The sequence below is a fragment of the Gekko japonicus genome, unplaced genomic scaffold, assembly GCF_001447785.1.
Source record: "Gekko japonicus isolate JY-2015 unplaced genomic scaffold, Gekko_japonicus_V1.1 scaffold1439, whole genome shotgun sequence".
Taxonomy (NCBI): domain Eukaryota; kingdom Metazoa; phylum Chordata; class Lepidosauria; order Squamata; family Gekkonidae; genus Gekko; species Gekko japonicus.
In genome coordinates this window covers 158,391-172,572 of record NW_015172598.1, presented here as the reverse complement: position 1 = coordinate 172,572, position 14,182 = coordinate 158,391, and the positions used below count along the sequence as shown (strand labels likewise).

The window sequence follows — 14,182 nt, the reverse complement described above, 5'->3', positions numbered from 1 at the left end:
TCTCTACTGACAGGGATTTTTCATAGGCAACTTTGTAACACTTTTCACTGTACTTTTTTCCTAGACTCTCAGCTTTCAATTGTAACTCTTATAACACAGAACTAAATGTCACTCTTTTCACACACAGGGATGAGTCTCCTTCAACTCAGAGACAGAACTTAACTCCTCTTCTGCTTCTCTCACAGAAATCCGAACAAAACTGCTTAACTGAACATCAACTGTCTGCCTAACTGTCTAAACTCTGTCACTCCTGATAGACATTCAAATCATCCACACAGCATCCATTCCAAAACCCCTCCCCCTCTCTGTCACTCACCAATCACACCACTTGCCTGTTTCAACCACACTAGACTTTTACACAGCAAGGTAAACCAAGCTTTTAAAGACACACACACAAATAAACATGAAATCGTTACAGGCCCCATGCTGCAACATGATGTTGTGCACCTCCTTAGAGATACATTCTCTGGTCTAACTTTCACACCCAAGGTGTGTGACATCCTAGTTCAGGCAAGAAAACCTTCAAGCAGATATTCGTATTCTAGGAAATGGGTGTCATTTGAGAAGTAGGCTACTTCAAAAGTGTCTCTCCCCCTTTACCTGCCCCTTACCAGAGGGGTCTGACTGTATCCTCAATTAAGGTGCATCTGGCAGCTATTTCCACTTATCATGACCTCATAGAAAGTTCTCCTCTTTTTTCCCACAGGCTTATCTCAACGCTTTTTTGAGGGACTGGTTAATGTGTCCCCCCAACCATTGTTCCCCAGTGGTCTCTCATGCTTGTTCTAGCCCAGCTCACAAAGCCTCCCTTTGAGCCTTTGGCCTCTTGCACCTTTGCCATGCCTTCCAAAAAAGTAACTTTTTTGATTGTAATCACATCTACCAGTCAGATGAGAGAATTGGCGGCCCTTTGCTAAAGGTGTTTAATGAAAGAGTTGTTCTACCTCCAGTTTTAGAGTTTCTGCCTATGATAGTCTCCACATTCCACTTAGCCTTACCTGTTTTCTTTCCTTCCCATTCATCCAAAACTGAGAAGGCTTTCAACTCGTTAGACATCAGGAGGGCTCTGTTGTATTATATTGATAACACAAAACAGTTTAGGGTTGACAAGACTTTATTTGTCTTCTACACAGGTCCCAAGAAAGGCAAGGCCGCTTCCCCCAGCCCATATCTAGGTGGGTGGTTTTAGCAGTTCAGCTCTGCTATGCTGCCACTGACAGATCCTGCTTTCTAGATGTCAAGGCCCACTCTTCCAGGGCACAGAGCTCCTCAGCCGCCTTTCACCGCAAGGTTCTGCTGGTTGACATCTGCAGGGCTGCTACTTGGTCGGCTGAGGACACCTTCCTAAGGCACTGTGCTCTGGACCTGCAATCAAGAAAGGAGGCAAAGGTTAGAAAGGCGATCCTTCAGTCGTTCCAGTGAGACCATCACCCTGCCTCCTCTGGTTAATAGCTAACTAAAATCCCAATGTGGGGCTGCACCAAAGATGCAAGGTGAAAACAGAGTTGCACTGACCTGTAACTGTTGTTCATCGACATCTTCTGTGCAGACACACATTCCCTCCCTCCTGCCCCACTGTGAGCTCTCAAGAAGTTCTTTGTAGTCAGTGTTTTTCTCCTTTGCTTTCTGAGGGAACTTCCAGTGGACTGGCAGGAACTGAGATAAGGGGGCGCTGCACCTCTGGATCACGTGATGGTTTAAATGGGAAAAAGCTGCCATGCCGGCTTCAGAAGGCAGGGTTGCCCCCTTTGGCACTTAGAAACTAGTAAGACTCCTGTCTGAGGCCAGCCTGTGCAGAGGTGCAGTCCCAATCAATGTTCCCTCTAAGCTGTAGAGTCTTGTGAGCAAAAATTCTACTTTGTGAGCCACTGGCATTAATGTTGTGAGCGAGCAATTTGGCTACTGCATAAATTAGTTTGCTCTGGAGCCATCCTTCCTGAGCTAAGACAAAAAGGTGTGAGCTGGAGGCTAAAAAACTGTGAGCTAGCTCACACTAACTCAGCTTAGAGGGAACACTGGTCCCAATGTATGTCTGCACAGAAGACATTGATGAACAACAGTTATAGGTAAGTGCAACTCTGTTTTATTTAACTCTTACCAAATAAATACCAGAGGTCCCTGTAATATGGCAGTAGGTGAGGTGTTACTCTGATTGTTGTTGTTTTTAATCAAAGGAATATAGTCAATGAGCTTGTGTACTGTATGGAATGTAATATTTTTTATGAAGATTTGCTGGATTTTTATATCGGCTGAAAGTTCCCTTTTCATTTTTGACTGTACTAATGTTTGACATAAAATTTCTCTCTGATTAGAATTTTTAAGCCATACAAAGCATAACCATGTATTGGAATTCCTGGTACAATTCTAGAAGTAAATTGCAAAGTCACTGGCCTAGAGAATAATCTCTTTTCAGTATAAGCATGAGAAAAATAATCCAACATCTCACACACCTTGGCTTGGAATGCCACATACTGCCTAAGACTAGAGCTGCAGGTTTTACACTTTAAGAGTCTTAATGTGTATGAAAAAGGTGTAAACTATGGGTTTCACTATTTCCTTTGCAAATCACACTATTTCCCTTGCAAATCTCTAGGCTTTTGTGGATTTCTTCTCTCGAGGTCTCAATGCAGAGTACAAAAAACATGGTGTCATTGTGCAGGTGAGTACATGTTTTCATCCTTCACTAACTAACCCACCAATAAAAGCTGCTATTGACAATCAACTTTTTGAAATGGGGCAACACATCATTAAGAGAGACAGTTCCATTTGAGAGGGAAGAGTCCGGTTTATCATGCCATGTTCATAGTTACTATAGTAGACCGCAGCACCTTTTATTATATCTCTGCAAGCCCCACAAGTTTGTTTGTGAATAAATGAGTACCCATTCCTTGGGGCAATTTTTTATGTTACATAAACAGCTGTAAAGTGCCTTAAAAGGACGGGGGCAGAAAACTACAATGTGTGACTAATGTGACTTTATTGTGTCAAATTCCACTTTGTATAAAAGTGGAAACTGATATCAACTTTTCAAGCTTACAGAATTTAGAAGCAGAAACTAATTTTAATTCCATCCCCACCCCAAAGTCTCTCCCTCAGAAATTCTCTGATCTCTCAGGGTGTTGTGCAGACTGAGTCCCTGCCCCCAAAATCATACTTTGCTGCTTTCAATCTTCATCCATTTTCCATCTTGATCAGGTCTCTTTTTGAGGTTTTTAAATTTTTTGTAAATTTTAAGTAGTCATACTTATCTGCATACTTGAACAGTTCCTCAAGTAGGTAGAGAGTCCTGAGTTGTCTGAGTCACTTGAATTTGCTGCTTCCATAATCTGCAAAAGGTAGGGCTACCAAGTACTTACCGCAAATCGACGGGGGACGTATAGTTCTTGGTGGGAACATTCCCGCGGGGAAAACACAGGAGCTGCACTATCCTGTCGCCCAGACATGACGTGGGCATGTAGCCGGGTGACACTCTGGCAATGTGGCTGAAAACTCGATGGTACCATCGAGTTTCCAGCCCCATTGCCAGAGCGTCGCCCGGCTACGTGCCCAGCATGCTTACGTCATGTCTGCGCGGTGCGACGCGGCCTTGTTACATGCAAGAATGTTCCGGCGGAGAAACATGTGTCCCCCGCCAATTCGTATGTAGGTACTTGGTAACCCTAGCAAAAGGGAGCATCAGTTTAATATTATATATAGTGATTGTTCCACAAACCATTTTATCTGTCAGTAATGTTAACAGAAAAACACAGCCTAGTTACCAGTTCACAAAAGCTGATGCTAAACACCTGCTTGGTAGGCTATCTTGGAGAGGCTGGGTCTGCTCAGAATTAAAGGTATTTCCCAGGGCAGCTAAGGGATGAGATATGCACCTGCAGTTGCATATCTGCAAACATATTTTACAGTGCTATCTGTTAATGTCTGTGGCAAGGTGCTTCTGATGCAAGGTTTTTGGAGCCCGTGTGTGTATATAAAACAAGCTATGAGGTCTTAACTAGCTTAGATCTATCTCTGCTGGTGGCCTACCCCTTGTCTGGGTATTGGCTCTTCTTTCCTTAAGGAGGAGCAGCTGGAGGCAAAAAGATTAGCTTTAGCTCAGTTGTGCTCTTCAACGGTTCGTCCTTTGGTGCCACCCAGTGTTGCAGATGAGCAATGCAACTTTAAGACAAGCTGGTTTAGACTACGTAAGGTAAAGGTAAAGGTTCCCTTGCTCGAAAGCCAGTCGAAGCACTGGCAATAAAAGGCAAGTCAGTGCTCATATCAAGTTATGGTTAATTTTATGACTGGCATTGTAATCTGCTTTTCCATATAATCTTGCATACTCAGACTAAGCAGTCTAACTCAACCTGAACTAGAACCAAAAACTGTTCACCAGTAACTGGGGGAAAACCACAACCAAAGCACAGTGCTTAAATGCCCTGACATGTTGATACCTTTGGTATCCCAATACCATTTCCAACAAGACTGAATCACGTAAAACAAAATCTGGGGTGATTTTACACATTTTGTATTAGTCTAGGCTTCTCTATACTCACAAGGACTAAGAAGCAACAGGCTGGGCAAAAGCTGCAGCTTTCAACAGTGCATCAGTTTTGTATTGTGCTCTCACTTGTTTATGTTAGGTATACTTAGTGGCAAATCATTTCTACCCAGAACTCACTTCTAACAAACAAGATAATTGTGGCCCTTGTGAAGGAAGACAGGCGGGATATAAATTTTGTAAATAAAAGAAATGAATCTTATATATCCTGTGGTCTGGAACAGAACCATTTCTAGAGATGTGGTGAACACTTTACTAAACCTTTATTGGAATCTGAATCACAGCAGTTTGAAACAAAAAGAAGGCTTGACTAGGGATGTAAAAAAATTGGAAAGGGGGATTACTATATATACAATGCTTTGCCTATCAAATCTAAACTTGCTTTGCTTTGTTAATGACAAAAAATAAACCATACCTTAAGCAAATAAAATTGTACTAGTTGTCATATTTATGGAATTTAAAAGTGCAAATGTTGTTGCTTTCTACAAGCAAAATCTCAAATATCCTTGGTGCTTGAAAGCAAAATGTGGATCGCCACACCTGGCTACCTCAGCACATCTTATATTCTAATAGCAAAGTTGGCCACATCTTTGGATACTTAAATCCAGTGACCAGAGCTGTTAAGGGATGAGACAGATCTTTCTCTGAACCTAAAAAGGGTCCCAGGTATGCAGAAAAATTTAAAATCTTTTAAAAAACCCCTATTTTTAATTGGTTTAAGTGGTTTAAAAAAATCAGAAAATGATAAAAGGAGCACCTGTAGCTTTAAGCAAGGGATTCCCTCAGTGGCTGTTGCTAGGCAACCACAGTATTTCAGGCTTTGGTTTCTGTGAGTAAAAAGGCAGGGGGAGGGGCCAGGACCCTTTCCAGGACTATATTGGCCTTTAAGGGAGAACTCCTTGGGGCCAGGCTTGCCTGACAGCAATGTCTGGATGACTTGGTACAGCTTGACTTGTGTGTTTCAGATAGGTCTGGCTGCTTGCTGCTGATCAACAGCAGCCACCCTATGAAAGCAAGCGTGGTGCAGTAGTTAAAGCTTCAGAGTAGGATCTGCGAAACCCAGGTTCAGATTCCCATGTTGCTGTGAAACCTGACTGTGTGATGTTGGACCAGTTACATACTTTCAACCAAACCTCCCTCATAGGGTTGTTGTGTGGAAAAAAGGAGGAGAGGGAAATAACATTAGCTGCTTTGGTTCCCACTGTAGAGAAAGACCATAGTTTTCCTAGGTAGAGACTACAGGGAGGGAGATGATGGAAAGCTGAAGACAGAGGGGCAGATAAATGTAGGTTGGCTGTTGGCTGGGAAGGAGATTGGGTTGCCAATTCCAGGTTGGGAAATTCCTGGGGATTTGAGGGGTGGAGCCTGGGGAGAGTGGGATTTGAGGAGGGGAGGGACCTCAGACAGGTTTAGTGCCATAGACTCTACCCTCCAAAGCAACCATTTCCTCCAGGGGAAATAGCATTGCCATCCTCCAGGTGAGGGCTGGAGATCACCCAGAATTACAACTGCTCTCCAGATGACACAGATCAGTTCCTCTGTAGAAAATGGCTGCTTTGGAGGGCGGACCCTGTGGCATTATACTGTGCTGAAGTCGCTTCCTTCCCCAAACAGGCATGGAGGAAAGAGAATAAGAGAACAGGAGGTGAGAGGGACAAAGAGTGAGAGACAGTAGGGGGAGAGGGGAGGAAGCAAAGATGGAGGGAATGGGATAGCCACTCCCACAAGTTTTTTGTGAGTCCCCACTTGTGTATCTTGAGTTTTGCCATCTGAATGGTAGGGGAAAATAAAAATTGAAATTAAAAATACAGATTTTGTAGGTAAGGAATTATAGTGGTAAAATAATAGTCTGATATAGTCACAGTAGATAAGACTAAAAGGATATTTGGATACCAGACTCAGTTTTAACAGTTAAAACCCTGAACTCTTTACTTTTATTATCATCAAACGTGTAATAACTTGTAGTTGCCAGAATTGTTTGCATATAACCAATAAACATATATGTCCAGGGGTGCGGCTTTACCCCCACATTCACCTGTTCCAGAAGAGACACCAACAGGGGCAACTTCACCCAGGGACTGCTGGGGCAGGAGGACCAGTCAGAGGTAGTGGGGAAGGGAGCAAGGGTAAGGCCATGCCCAGAAATGCTCCAGCAGCAGCAGCCTCAGTCTGGCAGGCTGAGGCAACAGGCTGCCCCTGGGAACAGGCAAGAGGAAGAGGCCAACAGCAGCCGGGGCCTCCAGCAGCCAGGGTAGAGCAGGACAAGAAGGGAGGGCCCAGCCTAGGAGTCCCTTAGCCCTTCACTCACCAGGGGGTCCATCCCTGAGGACAGGGCACTTGGGGGAGCCTGGGGTCAGCCCAGCCCCAGGAAATCCTTTATTGGCTTAGCCCAGCGAAGGCCTGACCAATCCCAAGAAGCTACAGGAAAGGCAAATGTCAGGAGAAAGAGAAAGATCAAGTTGAAGGCAACCCCCTCCTCGCCCTATTCTGGGGCTCTTCCTGGGGGAGTCCTATGAAAAGGGAAACATTGGAGGGCACTACAGCCCCAGACTCCTGACAATATATTTAAAAATGTATTGTATATGTCTACAGTATATATAGGAATTACCATTATGTAATGATGTACACACAGGTTTTCTTGCTGTACAGTTTGAGTAAAACCCTGTCTTGAAGCAGTTCATTCATCCCTGGGGGGTTATTTCATAGGGATTTTCAGCACTCATCCAAATTTCTCATTTTTTTCCAAAGGGGGGGGGGTCCTAAAAAAAAATCAGGGTTTTTCCAGGCCTTCAGGTTTGGCTAGGAGTATATAGATGGGTTCATAGAGACTTAGACAGTATTCAGATACTATATAGAATTTTCTGTGATATGAGACGATATGGCTGTCCCCCCACCAACCAAGACCCTCATCTTCAGCCAGCTGCAAATGAATGTTTTCTATGTAGCCAGTATGCTGCCTATGTCTCCTGCCTCCTCCCAAAATCCTACAGAATCTTTTTTTTGTCATGAAAACATGGGAAGGTGTTCCTGTTTCTGTAGTGACAAGGCAGCTCTGTGCTGGTGTACTCCTGCCAGCAGAATCCTGGAGAGCAGCCCCACTGTACCACTACAGTAGAGCCAGGGTGTGACCATTTAGATCCTGAAGCTGAGAAGGTCAGCCCAGTAGAATGATGGCAGGGTTGGAAGGGGAAAGAAGGCAGCTCAATACAATCCACAGGTATGGATTCTATTGGTGTGATGCTGGAGTAATAATGGGGGAAAGACCTCTCATTTTGTTGGTTCAGCCTCCAAATTTACTTCAGTGGCGTTTCATTGGCATATTTAAAGTTTTTCAGGTTTTCATCATAAGGCACTCTTAATTTCTCTCTAGGAACTATTTATTTGCTTTATTTATAGGCTGCTTTTCTCACTGAGACTTAAGGAAGAAGTTACAATCTCATTTTACTTTCTTGTTTGACTTCCTGATCATAGTGTATTGTTAAAATAGTTTTTATTAGCATTTCTTCGAAAAAGTAGCTGGGGTTGTGCTTTTAAAGCCTTTGGCAAAACAGGTAACTACATTTCAGTCTTTTCTTATGAAAGTCAGTATACTTCAAGTGTTATGAATTTACTATTCTGCTCCTTTATTTCTTGTTGCAGTCATATACTTTTATATTCGACAGAGTGCGTTTGTCAATGGCTACCAAAATCAGTTCTGAGCAGTTAGAGATTCTCATTGCTTTTTAAGTAGCTATTTATGGATACTTCAGTTAGATTTAAGTAAGGCCTTTGAAACTTATTTTTAAAAATTATTTATTTACATTATTTATAGTCCACCTTTCTCACAAGGACTCAAGGCAAATTACACAGAGTGAATCAGTACAATCAAGACAATGTGACATTCAGTCAACGCACTAGAATTGTAGAAGTCCAGAAATAATCAAGACAATGTGACATGCAGTCAACAACGCACTAGAATTGTAGAAGTCCAGAAATGTAAAAGATAAGCATAGCATAAGTTTTAACATGACACATTAAGCAGTACAAAAATTACATAATAGGATCCTACTTACAGTAAGCTATACACAACAGTATAGCCCACAGTCCCTAATAATTTATCCAAGTAAGGTTGTAAACCATTTTGTACAGTGCAACTCTTATTACCTGTGCAAAAAGGCCCTCTTAAATAATTCAGTTTGGCTTAGTTTGCAGAAGGCCAGGAGAGTGGGAGCCTTTCTGACCTCCTTGGGCAGGCCATTCCACAAGGTGGGAACCACAACAGAGGAAGTACATGCATGGGCAGTGGTTGGTTTTGCCCATTTGCAGGTTGGCAGTTGCAGAAGGCCCAGCTCAGATGAGTGAAGCTATTGTGGTGGAGAATAGAAAGAAAGGTGGTCCTGCAAATCAGGACCAAAGCCATGAAATTCATGGCTTTGTATGTGATAGGCAATACCTTAAACTGAGCCCAGTAACAAATGGGTAGCCTGCAGAAGTCTGCAGAATGGGAGTAATATACACGCACCCTCTAGCTCCTGATAACAACCACGGCATTCTGCACCAGCTAGAGTTTCTGAACTGACTGTGAGGGGAGACCAATCTACAGTGCATTATAGTAGTCTAGTCTTGATGTTACTGTGGCATGGATCCAGGTAGCCAGATCAACTGCATCAAGAGGCCATTTTGCAGGCTAGGCTGGGTTAGTAAAAAGGGTTTTTTGCAGCTGTATTAACTTGCTTCTCCAATAATAAGAGTGGACCCAGTATAACCCCAAGTCTTTTAACTGGGTCAGCAAGGTTCAGTTGAACTCCTATATTCCCCAAAGAGCACTTCGGTCAGGGTCACAACACCAGCTGGTGACCCCGGGCCCTAAGGAGGCCAAGCTTGTGGCAACAAGGGCCAGGTCCTTTTCAGTGGCGGCTCCTACCTGGTGGAATGAGCTCCCGAAGGAGATCAGGGCCCTGCAGGACCTTGTGCAGTTCCACAGGGCCTGCAAGACAGAGCTCTTCCGCCAGGCTTACGAGTAGGAGCGGCCACGGCCACTTCCACCACCGCTCCTTTATAGAGAGATACTGCCGGAGGGCTGGGCAACATCTTTCCATGACCCTAGCCTTCCCCTCTGCTACGCAAGATGTTAGGAATTTTATATGTGCATCCGTCGAAACCGATTTTTAATTGTTTTAATTTTTGTATACTGTACGCACTCTGTGCCCTATGTGAGCCGCCCTGAGCCCGTTTGCGGGGAGGGCGGGGTGTAAACACAATAAATAAATAAATAAATAAACTCCCATGAGAACTGGGGGAGCACCATGCCCTTTAAGGCCTCCACCTTCCCTACCAGCATTACCTCTGTCTTTTCAGGGTTTAGCTTCAATTTGTTCACTTTTAGCCAGTTAACTACAGCAGCCATGCAGCTATTTAGGCCCTCTATCACATTTCCAGGAGATTTGGATAACGATAGATAGAGCTGGGTATGGTCAGCATGTTGATGACAACCAACCCCCAAAGTGCAAAAGATTTGACCTAAGGGCTTTGCATAGAGATTGAAATGCGTGGGTGGGGGGAATTGTGCCCCGTGGAACCCCCAAGGTAGGTCCTACACTGATGACAGCTGGTTTCCAATAGCAGCCCTTCAATCCATGACGAATGATTTGAACCAGTTCAAGGTGCATCCCCTGATATCTACTTCTGTCTCCAAGCATCTCAACAAGATGGCATGATCTGCTGTATCAAAGCCTTCAAATAAATCCAGTAAGAGCAACAGAGACATAGCCTTTGTTTACACTCAGATGGAGGTTGTCAACTAAAGCTAGCAGTGCCGTCTCTGTCCCACAGCCTGACCTGAAGCCAGACTGGAAAAGGTCTAGATCAGATGAGCTGTTCAAGGTTTGGTCAGCTACTGCTCTCTCAGTCACTTTGCCCAGAAGGGGTAGATTACAGACTGGGCAATAATTGGTCATGTCGTTTTTTCTGTAGGGATTTTTTTAAACTAGCAGGCAGATAACTGCCTCTTTGAGGGTCTGAGGGAAGGTGCCTTGAGTTAGTGATTCATTTATAATAGATGCTAAGGGTTGCTTGTTATGATTTTAGCAGTTAGGATGGGCAAGAGTCCAGGGTACAAGTAGTAGCCTACACAGATCCCAGGACCTTGTCAACATCCACCATAGAAACTGGGTTAAAATGATCTATGAATAGACCAGGCGGTGTATTAAGTCTTTCTTCTGATACACTTATATTACAGCTGACATCCAGATCAGCATGTATTCTCAATATTTTATCACCAAAAAACTTGGCAAAAGTATCACAGCTAACTGTCTGTGCCTGGAACAGTTAGGGTTCAAATTCAGGCCTCAGCAGATGCTGAGCTATCTTGAACAATAGGGGTGGATGTGAAGTAGCTGATGCTGTAATAGTAAAGAAGTAATCTTTCTGTTCCACCATCACCGCCACTTCATAAATCTTACGATGAGGTCTACAGCATGATCTGTCAGATTCAGTGCGATTTCTCTGCCAGCACCATTGTAGATATTTCTCAACCCTTTTTGGATCACCCAGCTCCGTGGTAAACCAGGGGGTTGGGTTTTATCCCCCAAGTGAGGGAGTTCAATGAGGGGCAACCTCGTTGATAGCTTCAAGGAGTGCCACACTTCCACTGCGATCTCAACAGAATGCATGTTTGGAATCCTGAAATCCCCCAGAGCATTCTGGAATTTTTGACAGTACTATATCACTGAACAACAGTACAGATATCCTTTGTGCTCTGTCATGAAAAGTTGAGCATCATTGCATACTTGTAAACATCTGTAACTGTCATAATGCCTGCTTCACCTGGATCCTGCCATGTCTTCAAGCAAATCCTGAAAGAGCAGGTTCATACAAACTAAATCCAGAAGCACCCCCTCTATCTGTTTTTACGACCAGCTTTGCTGCCTTGGGGTTGGGGTAGTGTCATGTATGCATTGGTGAATACTTATCTGAATGACTACCGTGTTGGTGGGAATTTGAGTGAAGTCCTCCAGAAGTCACAGGAGTTTATTTTTATTTATTTATTTATTACACTTATATCCCACCCTACCACACAAGCGGGCTCAGGGCAGCTCACAACAGTAATATAAAAACAATTAAGCAATTTAAACAATCAAAGCAAGATGGCACAAAAACACTTAACAGTCGAACTCTCCTGTAGGATTTTAAACAGATGGCAATAGGTAGCCCAACTTATAGCAGTTTTTAAGCAGATGGTAGTAGGTACCCTGATATACACTAGGTGGGTACCAGGGGCACCAAAGGTTATCACACACACACACAAAACCTTTATTGGCATTGAAAGCACAAGACATCATGGAAATACGGGAAAATACTAAGATGCATCAGTCACTTACACTTGGCTATTCAAGCCTCGTCTTCTGATTGCATAATATAAAAATTTTGCAACAGCCTCCATTATTTCGCAATTAGAATGGAGCAGAAGAAAGTGAACAATTGAGTCATCAGAATGCCACCCTCTAGAAGTGGAGTAATAAAACGAGATCGGATATCCCTATAAAGGGGGCAATGAAGTATGGTGTGTGTAGTGGATTCTATATCTTTTTGAGAGCAAGGGCAAAGTCTGTCTACATATGGTATCTGGTGGTACCTCCCTAAAAGCACCTCCGATGGCAGAACATTAAAGTGTGCAAGCATGTATGCTCTGCGACGGTGTGGGGCTGTTAAACTTAACGGATATTTTGCAGTAGAGCTCGTGTCAAAAGCCCCCAGCCTACTTGGGGAACATCTGCTGGCTGCATGTTCCCTAAGTTCCTGCCTTTCGATGTCGAGAAATCTTTGTTTAATAATAGCATAGGCTTGTTTATCTGAAAAGGAGGCTAAATAATCCGGGGATATTCCCATTGTACAGAGTTTATATATCTAAGCCATGGAGAGAGATGGGACTCAGTTAACATGTGAGTAATAATACTTTTAGCTTTAGCATGGAAATGAAGTTTAAGCCAGAACTGAGTTGTTATCCGCCATGCTCTGGTCGATAGAAGCCCCACTGGTGGACCTCCTGATGGCACTGGTATTTTTGGCCACTGTGTGACACAGAGTGTTGGACTGGATGGGCCTTTGGCCTGATCCAACAGCTCTGGTCGATAGAAGCCTTTGATTGGTTTCTAAGCATAAAGCTGCTAAGGAACACACAAGGGAAGTCCAGGAATTTTCTGCAAAAATCTGGACTGAATTCTTTCCAAGTCCCCTTTTAAGGCTTCAATCCAGATTGTTACTCCATAGAATACTTGAGCAGCTAATTTGGCATTAAAAACTTTAAGGGCCGCCGGCATATACTGGTTACCCCTGGTATAATGGAAACGTGTAATCGCCGCAGCGATGTTCACTGCCTCAGTTGCTCTCTCTTTATGATAGACCCATCTGGTGTTATAGTAAAAGTGGATACCCAAATACTTAAAGCTTTTGACTTGCTCAATGAAATGGCCTCCAATATTCCATCTGGACTGCTTCCAACTCTTATGGCACCAAAGGCAGAGGAGGCTGAGATGCTTTAACACCTGCTACCTCAACCAAAGGCCTGGCAGAACAGCTCCATCTTACAGGCCTTGCAGAACTGTAATAGGTCCCACAGGGCTCTGATCTCAGGTGGGAGCATGTTCCACCAGGCCGGGGCCGAGGCTAAGTGGATGTCTCTCTGGCTGGGGATTACCAGGAGGTGTTGATCTGCGGAGTGCAAGGCTCTCCAGGGTACATATGGGGAGAGGTGGTCCCATAGATATGCTGGTCCCAAGCTGCATAGAGCTTTAAAGGTCAGTACCGTCACCTTGAACCGAATTCGGTATTCATTTGGCAGCTAGTGCAGTTGGCGAAGCACCGGCTGGATGCATGCCCACACAGGCATCACCACCAGCAGGCACACTGCCGCATTCTGCACTAGCTGTAGTTTTCCTGTCCAAAATACAGACTGACTGTGAGCAGTCTAAGCTGAGTTAGTGTGAGCTAGCTCACAGTTTTTTAGCCTCTGGCTCACACATTTTTGTCTCAGCTCAGGAAGGATGGCTCCAGAGCAAACTAATTTATGCAGTAGCCAAATTGCTCGCTCACAACTTTAATGCCAGTGGCTCACAAAGCAGAATTTTTGCTCACAAGACTCCACAGTTTAGAGGGAACATTGGCTGTGAGTAATCAAGCAGCTGACAGGAACATCTTTCTCTATATGGGAAAAACTTAGCTAGCTGTTAGTCAGCTTCTGGGTGCAATTCAAGGTGCTGATTCTCATCTTAAACATCTGAGTCCAGCATGCTCCACAGGATGCTTTCTCCAAGGAAGCTCCAATCCCATGATTAGGTCAGTTGCTGACACCCTGCTCCAGGTTTCACAGAAACAATCCTGCATAGCTCTTTCAGTGGTGGTCCCATCTTTTCAAGGTCCCCTTATAGAGACTGCTTATATGTCCTCACAGTATTTGGTCAAAATAACTTTGTGCTTACAAGTGTTTGGGTAGCTGCTTGTTTTGCTGTGGCTTGTGTTGGATGCCTGTTTTGTTCTTAGTATTTTACTCTTTTAAAATCTTGCAACTTTATAGTATTGTAACCCACCTTGGGGCCTGATTAAAACGAAAAGATGCTTATCAATTAATTTATTCAAAGTGCTGAAGATAGGAATTCCAGCTCAGTAGCA

General features: G+C 43.8%; 1 protein-coding gene across 1 annotated transcript in view; it reads left to right on the top strand.

Moving 5' to 3' along the window:
- The window catches only part of HSD17B12 (hydroxysteroid (17-beta) dehydrogenase 12), a 125,510-nt gene that overhangs the window by 105,834 nt on the left and 5,494 nt on the right, over positions 1-14,182 (top strand). The window contains exon 9 of the mRNA XM_015421562.1: positions 2,594-2,659. Coding sequence (XP_015277048.1) covers positions 2,594-2,659 — 66 coding nt within the window. The remainder of the gene's footprint in view (positions 1-2,593; positions 2,660-14,182) is intronic.